The sequence below is a fragment of the Daphnia carinata genome, chromosome 6 (genome assembly GCF_022539665.2).
Source record: "Daphnia carinata strain CSIRO-1 chromosome 6, CSIRO_AGI_Dcar_HiC_V3, whole genome shotgun sequence".
In the NCBI taxonomy this organism is placed as follows: Eukaryota; Metazoa; Arthropoda; class Branchiopoda; order Diplostraca; family Daphniidae; genus Daphnia; species Daphnia carinata.
The window spans coordinates 10044178-10059525 of NC_081336.1; the positions used below are offsets into that span (position 1 = coordinate 10044178).

At 38.2% G+C, this 15348-nt stretch overlaps 2 protein-coding genes and 2 long non-coding RNA genes across 8 annotated transcripts; 3 read left to right on the forward strand and 1 right to left on the reverse strand.

Annotated features, from left to right (window-relative positions):
* Positions 1 to 1464: 1464 nt before the first annotated feature.
* Positions 1465 to 3618, forward strand: LOC130686489 (uncharacterized). The gene is made up of 5 exons (XM_057509651.2): positions 1465 to 1667; positions 1737 to 2257; positions 2326 to 2461; positions 2532 to 2777; positions 2872 to 3618. The coding sequence occupies exons 2-5, from the start codon at positions 2138 to 2140 to the stop codon at positions 3375 to 3377; spliced, it is 1008 nt and encodes a 335-aa protein (XP_057365634.1). The 5' UTR covers positions 1465 to 1667; positions 1737 to 2137; the 3' UTR covers positions 3378 to 3618.
* A 2007-nt stretch (positions 3619 to 5625) lies between these two features.
* LOC130686106 (calcium-dependent protein kinase 2-like) lies at positions 5626 to 8414 on the reverse strand. Its single transcript, XM_057509491.2, has 5 exons — positions 8275 to 8414; positions 7511 to 8211; positions 6905 to 7428; positions 6712 to 6836; positions 5626 to 6646 (listed from the first exon to the last, which is right to left on the reverse strand). The coding sequence occupies exons 1-5, from the start codon at positions 8347 to 8349 to the stop codon at positions 5768 to 5770; spliced, it is 2304 nt and encodes a 767-aa protein (XP_057365474.1). The 5' UTR covers positions 8350 to 8414; the 3' UTR covers positions 5626 to 5767.
* A 3493-nt stretch (positions 8415 to 11907) lies between these two features.
* LOC130687073 (uncharacterized) lies at positions 11908 to 12646 on the forward strand. Its single transcript, XR_009000045.1, has 3 exons — positions 11908 to 12036; positions 12231 to 12327; positions 12602 to 12646. It is a non-coding gene; the product is annotated as an uncharacterized LOC130687073 (long non-coding RNA).
* Positions 12647 to 12734: 88 nt separating this feature from the next.
* On the forward strand, positions 12735 to 15192 carry LOC130686602 (uncharacterized). 5 transcript variants are annotated; one of them, XR_008999968.1, is made up of 10 exons: positions 12735 to 12942; positions 12999 to 13068; positions 13124 to 13292; positions 13356 to 13571; positions 13659 to 13726; positions 13888 to 14044; positions 14225 to 14438; positions 14500 to 14653; positions 14713 to 14914; positions 14968 to 15192. It is a non-coding gene; the product is annotated as an uncharacterized LOC130686602 (long non-coding RNA). The 5 variants fall into 5 exon arrangements; XR_008999956.1 differs by having other exon boundaries at positions 14225 to 14378; positions 14458 to 14653; XR_008999942.1 differs by having other exon boundaries at positions 14225 to 14653.
* The last annotated feature ends 156 nt before the right edge of the window (positions 15193 to 15348 follow it).

Genomic DNA, 15348 nt, shown 5'->3' on the forward strand with positions numbered 1-15348 from the left:
CATGTAGAAACAGATCACCGTAACGTGCATTCAACAGTAACATGAAATTGTAACAAACTTTTTACCCAAGAGCTTAGTAAAAAACAAAAACACTCCTGTAATTTAATTTGATTTGCAAATCCTAGAGCTAAAGTCTGTTCAGTTGATTTTTATAATTGTTTCAGCAAAGCTTTCATCTTAAAGGCTTTTTATTTTACATTGATAAGTAATTTTATAAATTGTTTGTTGTTTTTAAATGAAAACCAAACAAAGTTTCATGATACTTTTTACGCGGTAGCCATGAATCTTATTCTCATTGAATTTAGTAGAAGGTAAACTGTACACTGGAAAATTTGTGCATCGATCACGAAGTTCGTCCGTCAAGAGATACGTGAACCCAAATATCTGGTACGTTTAAAATTTAGTCATGTTATTTGAGTAAACTCAAGTAAATTTCAAAGCAACACGATTAAAATTCGTTTCAAGAAACGTTTGAAAGTCAGTAAGTTTTCCTTGCCACGTATCTCGTATGTTAAAAACAGTTTGGATATCAAAAGCACCGAGTTGTGTGCGCCTTTCGAAAGACAACTGCTACTCGCCAGAATGAACTCAACTCCAAACTTAAATCTAGATAACCTTAAGACATTTGATGAGGCATGTATAAAAATTGCCTTCATCGCGTTGCCCACTGGCAATCTAGCTGATGGTTCTCTGATGCGGACTGGTGAAATAAGACAGAGTCGTGCTTCTAATACGTGTTTTATAAATATGCAATGTCGTTTTACTTTTGATATTTCCTTTATAATGAGTCTGTCAATCGCTTTACTCACAGGTAAACATGGGTTGAAAGAGAATTTTGTACCCACTAAAAAAAAAATATATAATAACAAAAATAAATCAACGCAATAAAAAAACCGTAAGTAATTTTTAGAATGTTTAATTTTATTCTGTAGTTATGCATCACTTTTAATTTTGTCCCTTTACTAAGGTTAAATGAAAAATTACAACGATTTTATACATGCACAAAACGAATGAAAAACATAATGGGTCAGGGGGGTAAGTAATTTTCCTGTTGATCATTTCCAGTTCGCGTTTTTGCGTTTTTTTCTTTTTTCAGGATCGAATAGCATCAGCTAAAATTATGTAGAGAAATGAAGAGGAAAAGACGCGGGAACGACGACCAAGAAACCGAAATGCTGTTGGATTCGTGAAAGATGAGAAAGGAAATGTGAAAGAAGAGAACGAAAGACGCGATTAATTCGAGAAAAAGGGGAACAGAATGCTGATGGTAAGGATCAATGAAGGTCTATCATTCTTGATTTATGGAATAGTTTGACAACGTCCTTGAGACTTGCTTTCGCAATCTGGAAAATACGCTGCAACTAAGAAGAAATGACGTTTGCGCTATGTCTCGTAGATAAGATCAGATAAATGGATTCTTAAGTTACCACTGCAACTGACCTCTTTTTTTAAATGAATGTCGTTTCAAAACACCATCTAGGCATTTTAACCAGTTTATAGTTTGCCCGGTATTTCATTTTAATCCGCTGTGCGAAGGCGAAAGGATGGGACATAATTTATCCGGGACGATTCGATCATTTCTTCTTATTTTGGCGCTGTCTACGTGCTATCTCACGGCTGCTCCACCTGATCTGCATGCAAGAGTTGAACAACTTGAGAAAAACTATGTGAGTCGAAATTTATATCTTTTCTTGCTGCATTGATTCATAATGTTTAACTTACGCGTTCGCGTAAAGGTCGAAATTAAAGAACATTTGGAAGCCAAAATTGTTGATTTGGAGACGAAAGTCGGTCGACTGGAAGCCAAAATTGAAAAACAGGATTCACTTTTGGCCGTTCTCGAAAAAGGACATGACCCTTTGAAAGATAATGTCGCCATCAATCGACCCCGTCGTCAGATCGCAACTTATCGTACTTGCCATGAAATCAAGGACGCAAATCCGTCGCTCTCCGACGGCATGTATTGGATTGATCCAGACGGACAAGGCATCGGTGATCCACCAATCCACGTCGATTGCGAAGAATGGTAGGCGAGGCGGCTGCATATATCTGGTGGTATCTTATATCTGATCAATAGTGGCGGTGGGTGGATACTTTAAGGGGCTCAACATCCATTTTGCATGACAGCGAGTCGTTCATGAACATTGGAAATTGCACAGAACCCGGATGTTACCCGAGGCAAATCAAATATAACGCAAGCGATAGACAAATCCAAGCGTTGATTCAATTGTCTGACGACTGCTTCCAATACATTTGGGTACCGTGACCAAAGCTCAAATTTATTTTAATGATCGTTTGTTCTAAATTTTGTGATTGACGATGCAGTATTATTGCAGAAACTCGCCGTTTAAGTATAACGGGACCGTCTATGCTTGGTGGATCGACAAAGACGAGAAAAGGAACGAGTTTCCCAGTTTGGAGAATTGCGACAACCTCAATGACACTCTAAAGTTTCATTCATGTACGAGAGTTTTATTTATTTGAATTTAAAAAAAAACGCATTGACAATTCAAATCGGGGCTGAAATCTAGATCAGATAGAAGATAAAGATAAGTTGCCTGTCACGCGCGTCCATTTCAGCAACCCGTTTAAGGGCTCCGGCAAACACAAAGTGAGCCGGTTATACTGTTCTGGTAAGGCAAAAACGCAGCCAATGCCGAGATCGTGCGACGATTTGCAACGGATGGGACACACTCTCAACGGAATCTACTCAGTCAGGGGAGCTAAACAAATAGAAACTGTTTTCTGCCAATTTGATAAACGATATGTTGAACAAGGTAGGTGAAAAGTATTCGCGTCTTTGATTTGATTAACTGTCATTTTGGTAGATCTGCAAAAGGAGATATGTCAAAATCAAATTCTTAATTTCAGAATTCCAGGAGAGGATCGGATATCAAGACATAAAAACAAAGCCAACATACTTCTACGTACAGAAAGACAAGAATTTTGCGGAAAGAAACGTTCCACTTCCGTTTGAGATTACCATCGTCAACATTGGAGGGGCCATGGATTTACCAAGCGGCGTATTCACAGCACCCGTCAACGGAACTTACTTCTTTTCCTTTGCTGGACTGGCGCAATTTCCGATGCTTACAGGTCCAGATCCAGTTCCAGTGCAAAGGGAACTAGGCGCCAATCTTTATAAAAATGGTGAAAGAATAGCAATCAGTCAGGTTAATATAGGCTACCTCGTATATCCGGATAATCGAAGTCCAATCACCCTTCAAAGCACTGTATCTTTGGGAGCCAGAGACAAAGTATGGATCCAGTTAAGTATTGGGATCAGTGGGGGGTTTCTATACGACGAGAGGCATTCGGAAGTGGACCAGGGTTCACACTCGCATTTTAACGGGTGGCTTTTGGAAGAAGAAATCTGAGTAATGCAGAGGTTTTCCACAACCCCAATGTGCCAGCAAATACTACGACCACAAACATAAAACATCCTTCAATCCCATTATTAATGTACGTTCATGTCTCTGTAGGGACCTTATAGTCTTGCAAACAGCAATTACCTGACTGTTTTACCAACTGCACATGTGTGAATGTCATTCTATATGATTGCTGAACATGTTTTTGCCATCGCTGTTTCTTTTCAGGATTGAAATGCGTGCTGGAAACTGAGCATGAAGAAATAATATTTTCTTTATTTCTTTTTACTTTTACTTTATATTTCTTAGTAGTCGATTCCTCTCCATACAAAACTCTGTTCAGTAACATTGGTTTGGCCAATGCAACGATGTTTGTTGATACCTTAAAAAATCATCAGTATCAGAAACTGATTTTTTAATTATTCGAAATTCTTAAATTCAATTCACAGTATGAAATTCAGTTCAACATTTCATAATTCCATTGCCATTTTTTCGCGATTAATTATTTTATTTTGTTTCTAGCGTGAGTTGGCAATGCTGTCGAGGAACTGGAGTGGGGAGGGTAAATAAAGCACCAAATTGCGCTCACCAACTGAAAGAGTTTCACCATTGCCATTTTAACTGATATCCACAAAGGATGTGTTACCTGTCGCTTTCTACTCGTCTCATTTTCTGTTTCCGTATTGTAAGGGTTTCAGTGTTGAAGACAAAAGTTTTCAGGGACAATCGACTGACAAACAATTTAGTGTTCAAATCAGATGATGTATCAAGTGTAAAGAAAAACGGCGATGGCAAGTTGGTCAGCTGATTGAGAAGCAATTGATGGCGCCATCGACGGGAATGCAGCAACCACGACCCAAACGCCCAGTGTAAAGCAGATAGTTCATCAATGGCTGTGCTGCGTTTGAATGCAATTCGTAACGGAGGAAGTTCTCTGCTCCATTTCCAGGTTAGTTTTTAGCTAGTTTTTTTTATTTTGTTTTGCATGTGTCATCGTACAATGACATCTCTGAAGGGCCTAAAATCTAGACCCCTCTCCTCTCCCAGTTATTTGGCTGTGATTTTTTTTCAAGTTGTAACCGTTTATTTTTTTGTTTTCCTTTTATTGATTTGCCAGAGATCCTTGAAAATGATGCAGTGTAAGAATGCACTGATTACGTCTTTTTTTTTGCCCATTCATGGTCAGCCTTGCCCTCCAGTCCTTTTTTTTCTGGCCATGTTTCGCCATTTTGGGCTCCATTTCTGCTTCGATGTCGCCATAGAGTGAGGTTTGACATTGCATTGTTCGAACTGACGAACAATGCAAGGGGCCTGCGTTTGCCAGAAATGGGGAAACAGGTGGCTTGGCAGAATCGTTTGAAAAACAATCACTCTTTCTTGCCGACTTGATTTGATTGATTTTTCGCATTTTGTTTTCCCAAACTTTTGAAGGTCACACCAGGAAAAGTGGCATTTGCTCGGTAGATGTCTACTCGTTTAAAAAATCGTAAAATCAATTGTATACAAGCAGATGATTTGGCTAAAAACAAATGGATAGAATAGTATAGCATATAGTATAAGCGGTTTAAAAATTTATTTAAGTAATTGTATTACTAAATGGCTGTGTTGTTGACGTGAACTACACACTTTTTCAATTTAGTAAATCTGTATCGGTGTATACAGCCTTTGTCAATGTTTTTTTTTTTTTTTTACTTGCTTTTAATTTTTTTCGTTTGTTTGTTTTTTCAATGGTTTGCTAAATTGCCACACAGCTGGCAAGAACAGATTTGATTGTCCGCGGGATTGCCAAGTTTGACGGTCGTACTGTTTTCACGTGAAAATTTCTTTCATTTGACTATTGAATTGTTAAACGCTCGCAGTTAGCTCTACCGGCAAAAGCGGTTTCTTATTTGCCTTTTCGATGAAGAAAATTGGGTTTTTTTATTTATCATTCGAGATATTATTTTGTCTTTATTATTATTTTTTCATTGTTTACTTAGGTTCTTTACTGTTCTGATTGTTTTCCTGTATCAGTTCCTTTAGAGTTTGCTAGAAGGTTGAAATGAAATGAACTACTTATCCAATGAGAGACGAGGCTCTTTGAACCGATATTGAATCACTTGACTTATCCTTTAATACTTTCTTTTATTTAAAAGTCGTTTGCCCACATAGAGTTTATAAATTGTCGAATGAGTCGCAATCAACATGGCTAAAGGAGTCATAAATTGATAAGACTGTATGGCGATGTAGTCATTATTTTTATTTTTGTAAGTCCGTCGGCCTGAGCAATACAGCCAAGAAAGCGGGAAATTTGACTTTTCAAGGGGTAAATGGCAAAAGAATTCCGAGTATGCGGCAGGCGCTATATTTTCATTCTGCGTTGTCGAAGTGCATTGTATCGCCTAGAGACGAGTTGTGATTCAAACAACAAGTGCTGCGTCGAGCAGTTGTAGGATTTCGTCCTTGTTGCTAATCTTATCATTATAGCGTAAATAACTTCGAGCATTCCTTCCATCATTGTCCTTTGCATTGACATCAATTCCCAGTTGGATTAAGAGTTGAATGGCGTTGATTAAATTTGGGCTTGAATTGAATTCACACAAATAATGCAGCGCATTCTTTCCCCTGTCGCCCTTTGCGTTCACATCAATTCCCAGTTGGATTAAGAGTTTCATGGCGTCAATTAAATTTGGGCTTGAATTGAATTCACACAAATAATGCAGCGCATTTTTTTCGCTAATGTTCTTTGCATTCACATCAATTCCCAGTTGGATTAAGAGTTGAATGGCGTCAATTAAATTTGGGCTTGAATTGAATTCACACAAATAATGGAGCGCATTCTTTCCCCATTCGCCCTTTGCATTGACATCAATTCCCTTTTGGATTAAGAGTTGAATGGCGTCAATTAAATTTGGGCTTGAATTTGATTTACACAAATGATGAAGCGCATTCATTCCCCTTCTGTCCTTTGCATTGACATGAATTCCCAGTGGGATTAAGAGTTGAACGGCGTCAATTAAATTTGGGTTTGAATTGAATTTACACAAATAATGGAGCGCACTCATTCCATCATTGTCCTTTGCATTCACATCAATTCCCAGTGGGATTAAGAGTTGAATGGCGTCAATTAAATTTAGGCTTGACATAAATTGACACAAATGATGGAGCGCATTCATTTCCATATAGCCCTTTGCATTCACATCAATTCCAATGCGAATGAAGTCGTTGGCTCTTCCTTTTAGATCAGACAAAGAGCCACGAGCACAAAGTAGTAGAAATTCTTCTTCTTTTTCAGCCAGCTAAATTGGAGAGATTTACGATTGTTTACGTTGCTACTTCCCCACTTACAAAAAAATAATATTACCTTTTCCGTGATGGATTCCAGTTGTTCGACGACTTCTTTCGAACTTATTCTTTTTACCGAATCGTGTTGCAACATTTTGTTTAGTAAGTCATCCTCATAATATTTGCGCAATTCGGCATCAATATCTAGAATTAAGCCACCAGTTGTTTAATAAATAGAAGAGTAAAATAATATGGAATTAAATTGGAATTACTCTTCATATTCACCGCACGTCCTCCAATTATGTTATCATGAATTTCATTTTCTTTTTCGCTTGAACCGAACAGATGTTCTCCCTCCAAGAAAAGATATCCGAAAACGAGGCCGAGGACAAACACATCGCTCTTTACTGTGCCTCTTTTCTTTTCTGCCTCTTCATCCTCTTTTTTTTTATTTTTGTTCAAGAATAAGTGTAACACCTCCGGGGCGTACCAGTTTCTGGTTCCTTCCCTTCCAGTCCATGAATATGACCCCCGTTCAGTAACCTTTTTTGCCAGCCCAAAATCAGCCAATTTGATTATTGTCTTTTCATCTTGGCCTGGAGATCGCTTAATTAGAACGTTGTTCGGCTTAATGTCTCGATGAATTAAATTCTTTGAATGGATGTATGCCAGGCCTGTAGCTAATTGGTGGAAAACCTCGATTTGACGTGGCATAGGTCCTTTGTATTTTTTGGGATCATCCGAATTCAGGAAAACTTGATCTAAGGAAGCGTTACATAATTCCAATGCGTAGTACCTGTTACACGACAACGAAAACAAAAAAAACAAATCTACTTTGAAATCATATTGTTGTTTTAAACTAGAGAAAAATGCTATACATAAAATCTTGGTCCTTTTCACAGTGAAGAAGTTTGACGATGTTTGGGTGATCTAACTTAAGCATAGCTTCTTCTTCTATTTTGTCCACGTGTCGCATTTCAACTCTTTTTACTGCTACTTCACGACCTCCGAACTTCCCTTTGCATACCATACCAAAGCTACCTTCCCCTATTGGGTTTTCGCGGTCGAACCAAATTTTCATTACCTTCTTATCATTATTATACAAATAATAGTTCGCATTCCATCCATCTTTGTCTTTTGCCTTCGCATCCACACCGTATTCAGTCAAAATTTCAAATGCGTCGAGTAAATTTGGGTTTGAATTGTCTCGACATAAATAATGGAGCACATTTGATCCATCGTTGCTTTTTGCGTTCGCATCGATTCCCAGTTGAATTAAAATTTGAATTGCGTCGATTAAGTTTTGGCTTGATTGATATTGACACAAGTAATGAATGGCATTCATTCCATCATTGTCCCTTGCATTCACGTCGATTCCACTTTTGACCACGAGTTGAATTGCGTCGGTTAATTTTGGGTTTGAATAGTAACGACATAAAAGATGGAGCGCATTCATTCCGTTGTTGTCCTTTGCGTTCAGGTTAATTCCGAACTGAATTAATTCTTTGATTTTTCCCGTTAGATCCGATCGCGAATCACGCCCACACAATTCAAGCAATTCTTTTTCTTTTCCAGTGAGCTAAATTGAATAAATTGACATTTGCATAATGCGATTAGTCGACTTGCCTTAAATTCATTATACCTCATCCTTGATGGAATGTAATTGAACGTCTCCTTCTTTCGATGGCATTCTTTTATTGGGGTCGTATTCCCACATTTTTTCCAACAGGTCGAGGGAAAATGAGACGAAAAGACTTCAACTTTTAATAACTTGCGTCTGACCACAAATGAACAACTGCAATCTCAATCGAAACTGAACCACTCCTGCCCGCCGCTACCTTCCCTATTCAAAAGATAGATGAAAAGATAACGTGAATAGTTCAATAACAAAGTCAGTTAGCTGTCCGCTAACGGATGGGTTTTGGGCAGAAGACGTTTATCAGAGACGTCCATTCGGTTTACGCGTAATTGTTCAATTTCGGGTTGAGTTACAACCTAATCCTAGCGTTAGTACTCGTCAGTGATTCGAAATCCTCGTGACAATACAGTATTATCTACTAGCCAGGTTTATCAGTAGTGAAAGCGTTTCTTACACAACGATTCGAGATTAACAGAAAATAATTATAAACTTTTCGATTTAGAAAAAGTGTGGGATTCCGTTTGCCATCATTGGCTCTATATTATAAATTTAAGTTTAAGTCTCGATCACCTTTGCATTGTTTTTATTGTTATATGCATTTATCATTTTTCTTTAATGATTTTTGGATGTGAAATGTTTCCATTTTTGGTAATGGATGTATTCATTATCTTTGTTTTACCATGGTAAACAATGTGTTTATCTTCATGTAGTCATCACCGAAAATTGGCCACTACCCGTATCGATAACCAAGTGCCTCCCCCAACCCCCTTTTCGCCTTTGTTTGCTTGGTATTTTTGTTTTTGGTTTTGCTGCTCCTATTAACAGGAGACGTTTCTCTATTTTAAATTCACGATACAACGTTTAACTGTTTCCGTTCATCGCGTTTCGACAAAATGAACTGAATTAACCGGTTAATCCTTTCATCGCATTGTTTTTTACATTGTGGATCTTTTCTACACGTTTTGACTATATCACAAAACGATTGCTAACAGTGTCAATCAGTCAGTCGGTCAGCACAATCAGTCAGCTAATTAGGAACAATAACTCAATTTTTTAACTTATCAGCCGGGAATTTTCTTTTAGCCAATCCATCCATTATCTTGACGTGTGTTGACGCGTTTTGGCCCCCCAAAACAACAACGTTTTATCTTGGTCCGCACAACGCCACAGGCCAGGTTTATCAGTAGAGAAATGCGTCTCTTACACAACGATTCGAGAACAACAAAAAATAATGATGAACTTTTCGATCGTGAATAAAAATGGCATTCCGTTTCCCATCATTGGCTCTATATTATTAAGTGAAAGAATCAATCACCCTTGCCTTGTTTTTATTGTTTTATTCATTTATAACGTTTCCTTTGGTGATTGTTGAATGTGAAATATTTCCATTTTTGGTTGTAGATGTATTCATTATCGTGGTATTACCGTAATAACAATGTGCTTATCTTCATGTAGCCATCACCGAAAATGCGCCATTACCCGTATGAATTACCAAGTGCCTCCCTCATCCTGCCTCCCCTTTATTTGCATGGTTTTTTTCAATTTGTCTTTTGCTTGTCCTCTAAGCAGAGGACGTTCCCCGTTCTAAATTCACGATTCCACTGGTTCCGGTAATCGCGTTCCGGCAAAATGAACTGCATTAACCGGTTAATTATTTCATCACATTTTTTTATATTATTGAGATTCCTTTTAACACATTTTGACTATTCTACAAAGTTTTTATTTATCAGCCGGGAATTTATTGTTAGCCAATCCACTTATGTTTACGTGTTGACGCTTTTTGGCACCCAATCTTTTAAACATTTATTTTATTGATTGAAAAAGGAACATGGATAGCGCTGATTTTCCATCCAACATGGAAGAAATTTGAATGTCCAAAACTGAAAGGATTTCTCTACCAGTTGGCACAAAAATAGCATTTTGTTTCATTTTTTTTCCCCTTGCCTCATATTTTCTTGTTCGAATGATTGTTTGTATTTCCGTCCCAGGCTGAAAGATTGTCTTCAATGACGTCAGTTACTTCCATTCGATAAAAGTTATTTTTTCTTGGAGATTGATTCCCTGTGTTGTTCATATTCAGGATCTGCTGTGGCGATTTTGTCGGCTTTTTCTTTGTCCTTCTGATGTTTATGACATCGTAGACGGACATCGGTCTCTGTGTCCGCCGTAGTGTTCCATTTACGCCTCAGGTATTATTTTTTGTTTGTCGTGCTGGTCTGTTCCACGTGATGGTACGTCCTTCGGGTATGACGTTTATGATTATCCGTTATTTCACTGATGGAACACTTTGCTATTGTTTGTTTATTTTTGTTTAGCTTAATGTTTTGTGGTTTTACGCAGATTCTTAATTGATTTGGTTTCTTTAGTTGTACAGCATGTTTTTAGTATGGCGCTTATTCCGTAGGGCTTGGCCGTTAATGTTTAGCAGCTCCTCCTGGAACCATTCTTTTCTGGTAAGTAAGTTTGTTCCATATTTTCTTAGAATTGAACTGGTGGTTGCACTGCTTCACTCGGTGGGGTAACGTGTCGCCATGTAGCAGTGTTTACCGTATGTCGGGTTTCACAATTTCATTTATTACTTTCATTTTAACACCATATTTTTCAGAATATGTTATATTTCGTTCATAGTGCGAATTGGCAATGCTGCTTAGAAGTCGGGGTGGTGGGGGGGGGGAGAGAAAAAGCGCTAAATTGCGATCATCAGTTTCATCATTGCTATTTTAACTGATGTTCGCAAAGGATGTGTGGCGTGTCAAATAGTCAATGTCAAGTTCAGTTTCAAGCAGTGAACTACGTGGATAAATTGCTGCCGAACAATATGTAAACTGGTATTGATGTAGTGCGTTATTTAGATGACTGACTAGAAAGAGAAAAGAGCGGCCATGGCAAGGATAGTTGATTCAAAGACAATTTGCACCCTGAATACAAATGCAACAACCACGCCTTTTTGTCCAGTGAAAACAAGATAGTTCTTCGGTGGCTGTTCTGCGTTTGAATGCAATTCATAGCGGGGGAAGTTATCTGCACCAATTTTAGGTTTGTAGATATATTTTTTTTGCTTTCGCTTTGCATGTGCATTTCAGAAGACGCTAGTATCTCGACTCTTTCTCAAAGTTGTTTGTCTAATTCTTTTTCAAGGGCCGATCAATGAATTAACTATTCCATTTTAATTTCATTGTCTTTTACCCATAATTTTTACCAATCGAATAAGTTGTTTACATATCGGATCCTATTCGTCTTTTGGGTTCACTTCTGTACCTTTTTGCCCAAGTGAACCTCATTACGTATTCCTATCCATGCGTTGAGGCTCACTTCATTATAATTTTTGTTTTTTAAATTCGTGTCCAATTTTCGTTCTGAGCGACGCCCAAATAATTTTGAAAAAATACGTATTTTGGTACGGTTGGTTAAGTATTTCACAATTGGCACGGATTTGTGTGTGTGTGTGTTACTGATGTTGGTGCACTGCACGAGAGCCGCAACGTGAATTTACCTTTCCCAACAAAACAAAACTTACCATTGTAAACCCGAAAGACAACCAGCCATCTCCTTGTTTTAATGTGGTTTTTGCATAGTGTGTCCCTGCGCAAGAGAAAACAAAATAGTTATGGCGGAAGTTGAATTCGCCGCCCATTTTGAAATAAGTCGCAACGTTGCTTCAGTTTTGTGAGCCGGCTTCAGTCGCCATTTTCTAGTTCTTTGTCGTGTGTGAAGCTGGTGGTGTGCATCTGACTCGCCAAGTATTGGACACATGAGGCAGCCATGGTAAAGTAATACTTTAGTGAATGTTTCGTCAAGAAAACATTGTTAACATTCACCACCACCCGAAACTTTAACTTGAAAATACCTAATGTTTGAAACTCCTTTTCAAATTACAAGATGAATGATACGCTATTAACAAAAAACTATAAGAAGTAATAATTTTCATGCTGAGTCTTTGCCTTTTTTCTAAATTTTAGAGAATTCCACAAGTTGTGAAGCAGAAATTGTGGTGTATCTGCCCTCGTGCTCTCACCTCCATGCCAGATGGCCATTAAGAAGGACCATAAATGTGTGGTAATATTATTTTTCCATATTCTACTGTTGCATTATTCTTTGCCGTTATTTTTATCTCATACCATGAAAGCAAGAAGAGTTTATGTGCTTGCCATTATGGATGGTAATTTGTGTCCTTAAAAGTAAGCATGACAGGCACATTCAGATAATGGTTATTGCTACCTTCATGCATTTTTAAAAAACCATTAAGCCAAACTGCTCAACCATGCAGTCAGGCTTTGTACTTCTTTAAAATTAATGAGATGAACCAAGCTTGTCATTTCAATCATTTCAGGATTGTGCAGGCAAACATTGTGGTTCCTTCGGTTTCCATAGTTAGGCAAGTCGTTTAATAATGCTTGGTGTTACAATTATTTTTAAAATTATTTTTAATAAAATATTTTCCCATTCACAACATTTGCAGCTTCTGAGCATTGAGAAAAGATTGTTGCTGATGTAGAGTTTTGTAACGGTGGACCCCACAGTCCATGACAGAAACAAATAGGACAGAAAATTCCATCTTCATCACTAACAAAAGAAAAGGCATATTTCTAGATTGGCTTAACGCGTGCAGTCTGCTGTCCCGCAAATATTTATTTCATTCTGATCTACCTTTTTTCTGTCTAGCGTCACAAGGTAAATGTCTCCTTGTATTCTCAGAGTGATTACTTTAATATGGTTTTGTTTAACAGTGTGGAGGAGGAGCCAGAGAGTGTCTACGAGCTGGTGGGGGCGGTGGCAGTGGTCCGTTGACATCACAAAGTAAGATAAAATATCGAAAAAGATGTGCGAACTTAACTTTTGGTGCTTTTTATAGTATGGGGAAGGAGACGTTTCTCGAAGGATTGTCCACAAGGGGACCGTGGCGGTGGTGGAAGTCGTACCTGCCATGCGGTAAAAAAAAAACAAGAAAACATTTGTAGTGTTCGTTTTTAACGAAGAAGAGGGCCATGTAGCAAGGGATTTTCCTCAAGGAGGATGCAATGGTGGCATCAAGTGTTATTATGTAAACATGAATTGTATCTTCACAAAAATATTTTGTGTTTCAGGGTTCGTTGTTTTACCCCTAAAGTCATGAAGCTGGTTACACCTCGAAAGGCTGTCCGAATCTATTCAGTGAATTGATGGGAGATGTAGAGCCGCGTAAGCAATACATTCCGGAAGCTGTGACATGCGATGAAAAGGAACTCTTTAAGGGCATCGTCTGTGGGAAACACTTTAACAATTCTGATATAGTTGTTCTTTCAAAAAACAAAAAAAAACTGGTATAAATTGCCCTCATTGGTGTTTCTGTTTCATAACTGTGCGAGCTATTTCTTCTAGTTTGTGTAATTGTTTTATATCTTTTATAGGACTGGCATGGGTTGATGGACCCGAAACCCGCTTTCATTGTTAAGGTTTCATTCAGGGCATAGCTCAGGTAATCTGTGGCTGAAATAATTTTTGAGCTGTGATGTTTTAAGCATATGACTGGCAGCCCATGGGGCTATGATGTCAATCAGGATACTGAGCTCTTATTAATGCCGTGTTTTTGTTGCTATTTTAATGAATAGTCGTTGTATTTTTCACGTGTCGTTTCAGGTTTTAAACAGGTGGTTGCATGGACATTTCATGGCACTGTTCATACCAAATTGGCCGCGATGTTGCATCGAGCAGCCTTCACGGATTTGTCCCAATAACTTTGGATGTCGAAGCTTCTCGAATTTCTGCTTGATAGAAATGGTGATGCAACACAATAGTAATTTAGTTTTATTTATGTAACAAACCAATTGAGATGCTTACATGTTGTTGAACCTTTAACTCCAGGGCATCTAATCGGTTGTCTCTGTTTTCCAGTTGCAATATTTTACTCCAAAAGTGAAAGCATTTCAGTCTTGACAGAATAATGAAGAAAATGTTTTGTGTTTTTGTTTTCTAGGTGAAATGGAAAGAACAGACTTTCTTACATAATTGCCAGTTAATTGTTGCAGCTGTTTGTTCAAGGAAAATCCATTTGTTGAAGAAATTTTAGAAACGCACAATAAGATAACGGACGTCAAGTGCAAGTAACCAGCCATTGCATCACCCAAGACGTATACTGATTTAACCCCGGCGACTGTATCACCGATTTATGGCACAATTTGAAAGTGCTGGTAAACTTTTCATTTCTAGGTTAGGTGAGGGAAGAAAGTGGATCCTACGTTTTTGCTGTAGGTGTGTGCCTGAACTGAAGTTAAAGGCAGGAACTGAAGTAGAAGAAGGGCAACCTATTCGAATCTGCCCGACGACGATATCGATGATCCTCAGGCCACAACAGTCCATAATTTTCACGATCTTGAGTTTCCAAAAAGCTCAGCTGCTCAATAAGGTAACGGTGGTCATCAGTTCTCATCGACTAGATTTTAATTAATATGTTGGCTACGACAGACATGGATAGCTGAAAAGAATTCAGCAACTAATGATGAAGAACGCGAACCACCAGCTCAGACGAGACGAAGATGTGAGTTTGTTTTGAACAACAAAGTCCCGTTGTGGAACGAACACAGTCAAGTTTATCAGTTGGACTTTGGAGGGAGAGTGACCCAAGAATCTGCGAAAAAATTTTCAGATTGAATTCTGAGGAAAACAGGTAGTTTATTATCAGCTGAAGCTCGATGATGTTCTAATTGAGATGATTGACAGGTTATGCAGTTTAGCAGAATCGATGGGAATGCCTACACGTTAGATTTTCAGTATCCTTTCTCAGCTGTCCAGGCTTTTGCTGTGGCATTGGTGACTCAACGATTGAAATAAAAATGGAATTTGGATAAATCTGTCCAGAGATGGTCAATGTGATATGAAACATTCGTATCTGAGAATTTATTCCACGTGTCATTCCTTTATTTATTATGAAAGTTTTAAATACACGTTAATGAATGGGAAGGTGGATAAATGACAGCAGCGCAGAGGGAAATTGGCCGGGACATTACATTTCTTGCAAGATGAAACCGACAGGTATCTAACACATTGCCGTTGAATTGTGAGTACCAATCATATAAATTGTGTGGCACCATTAAGGTTTTA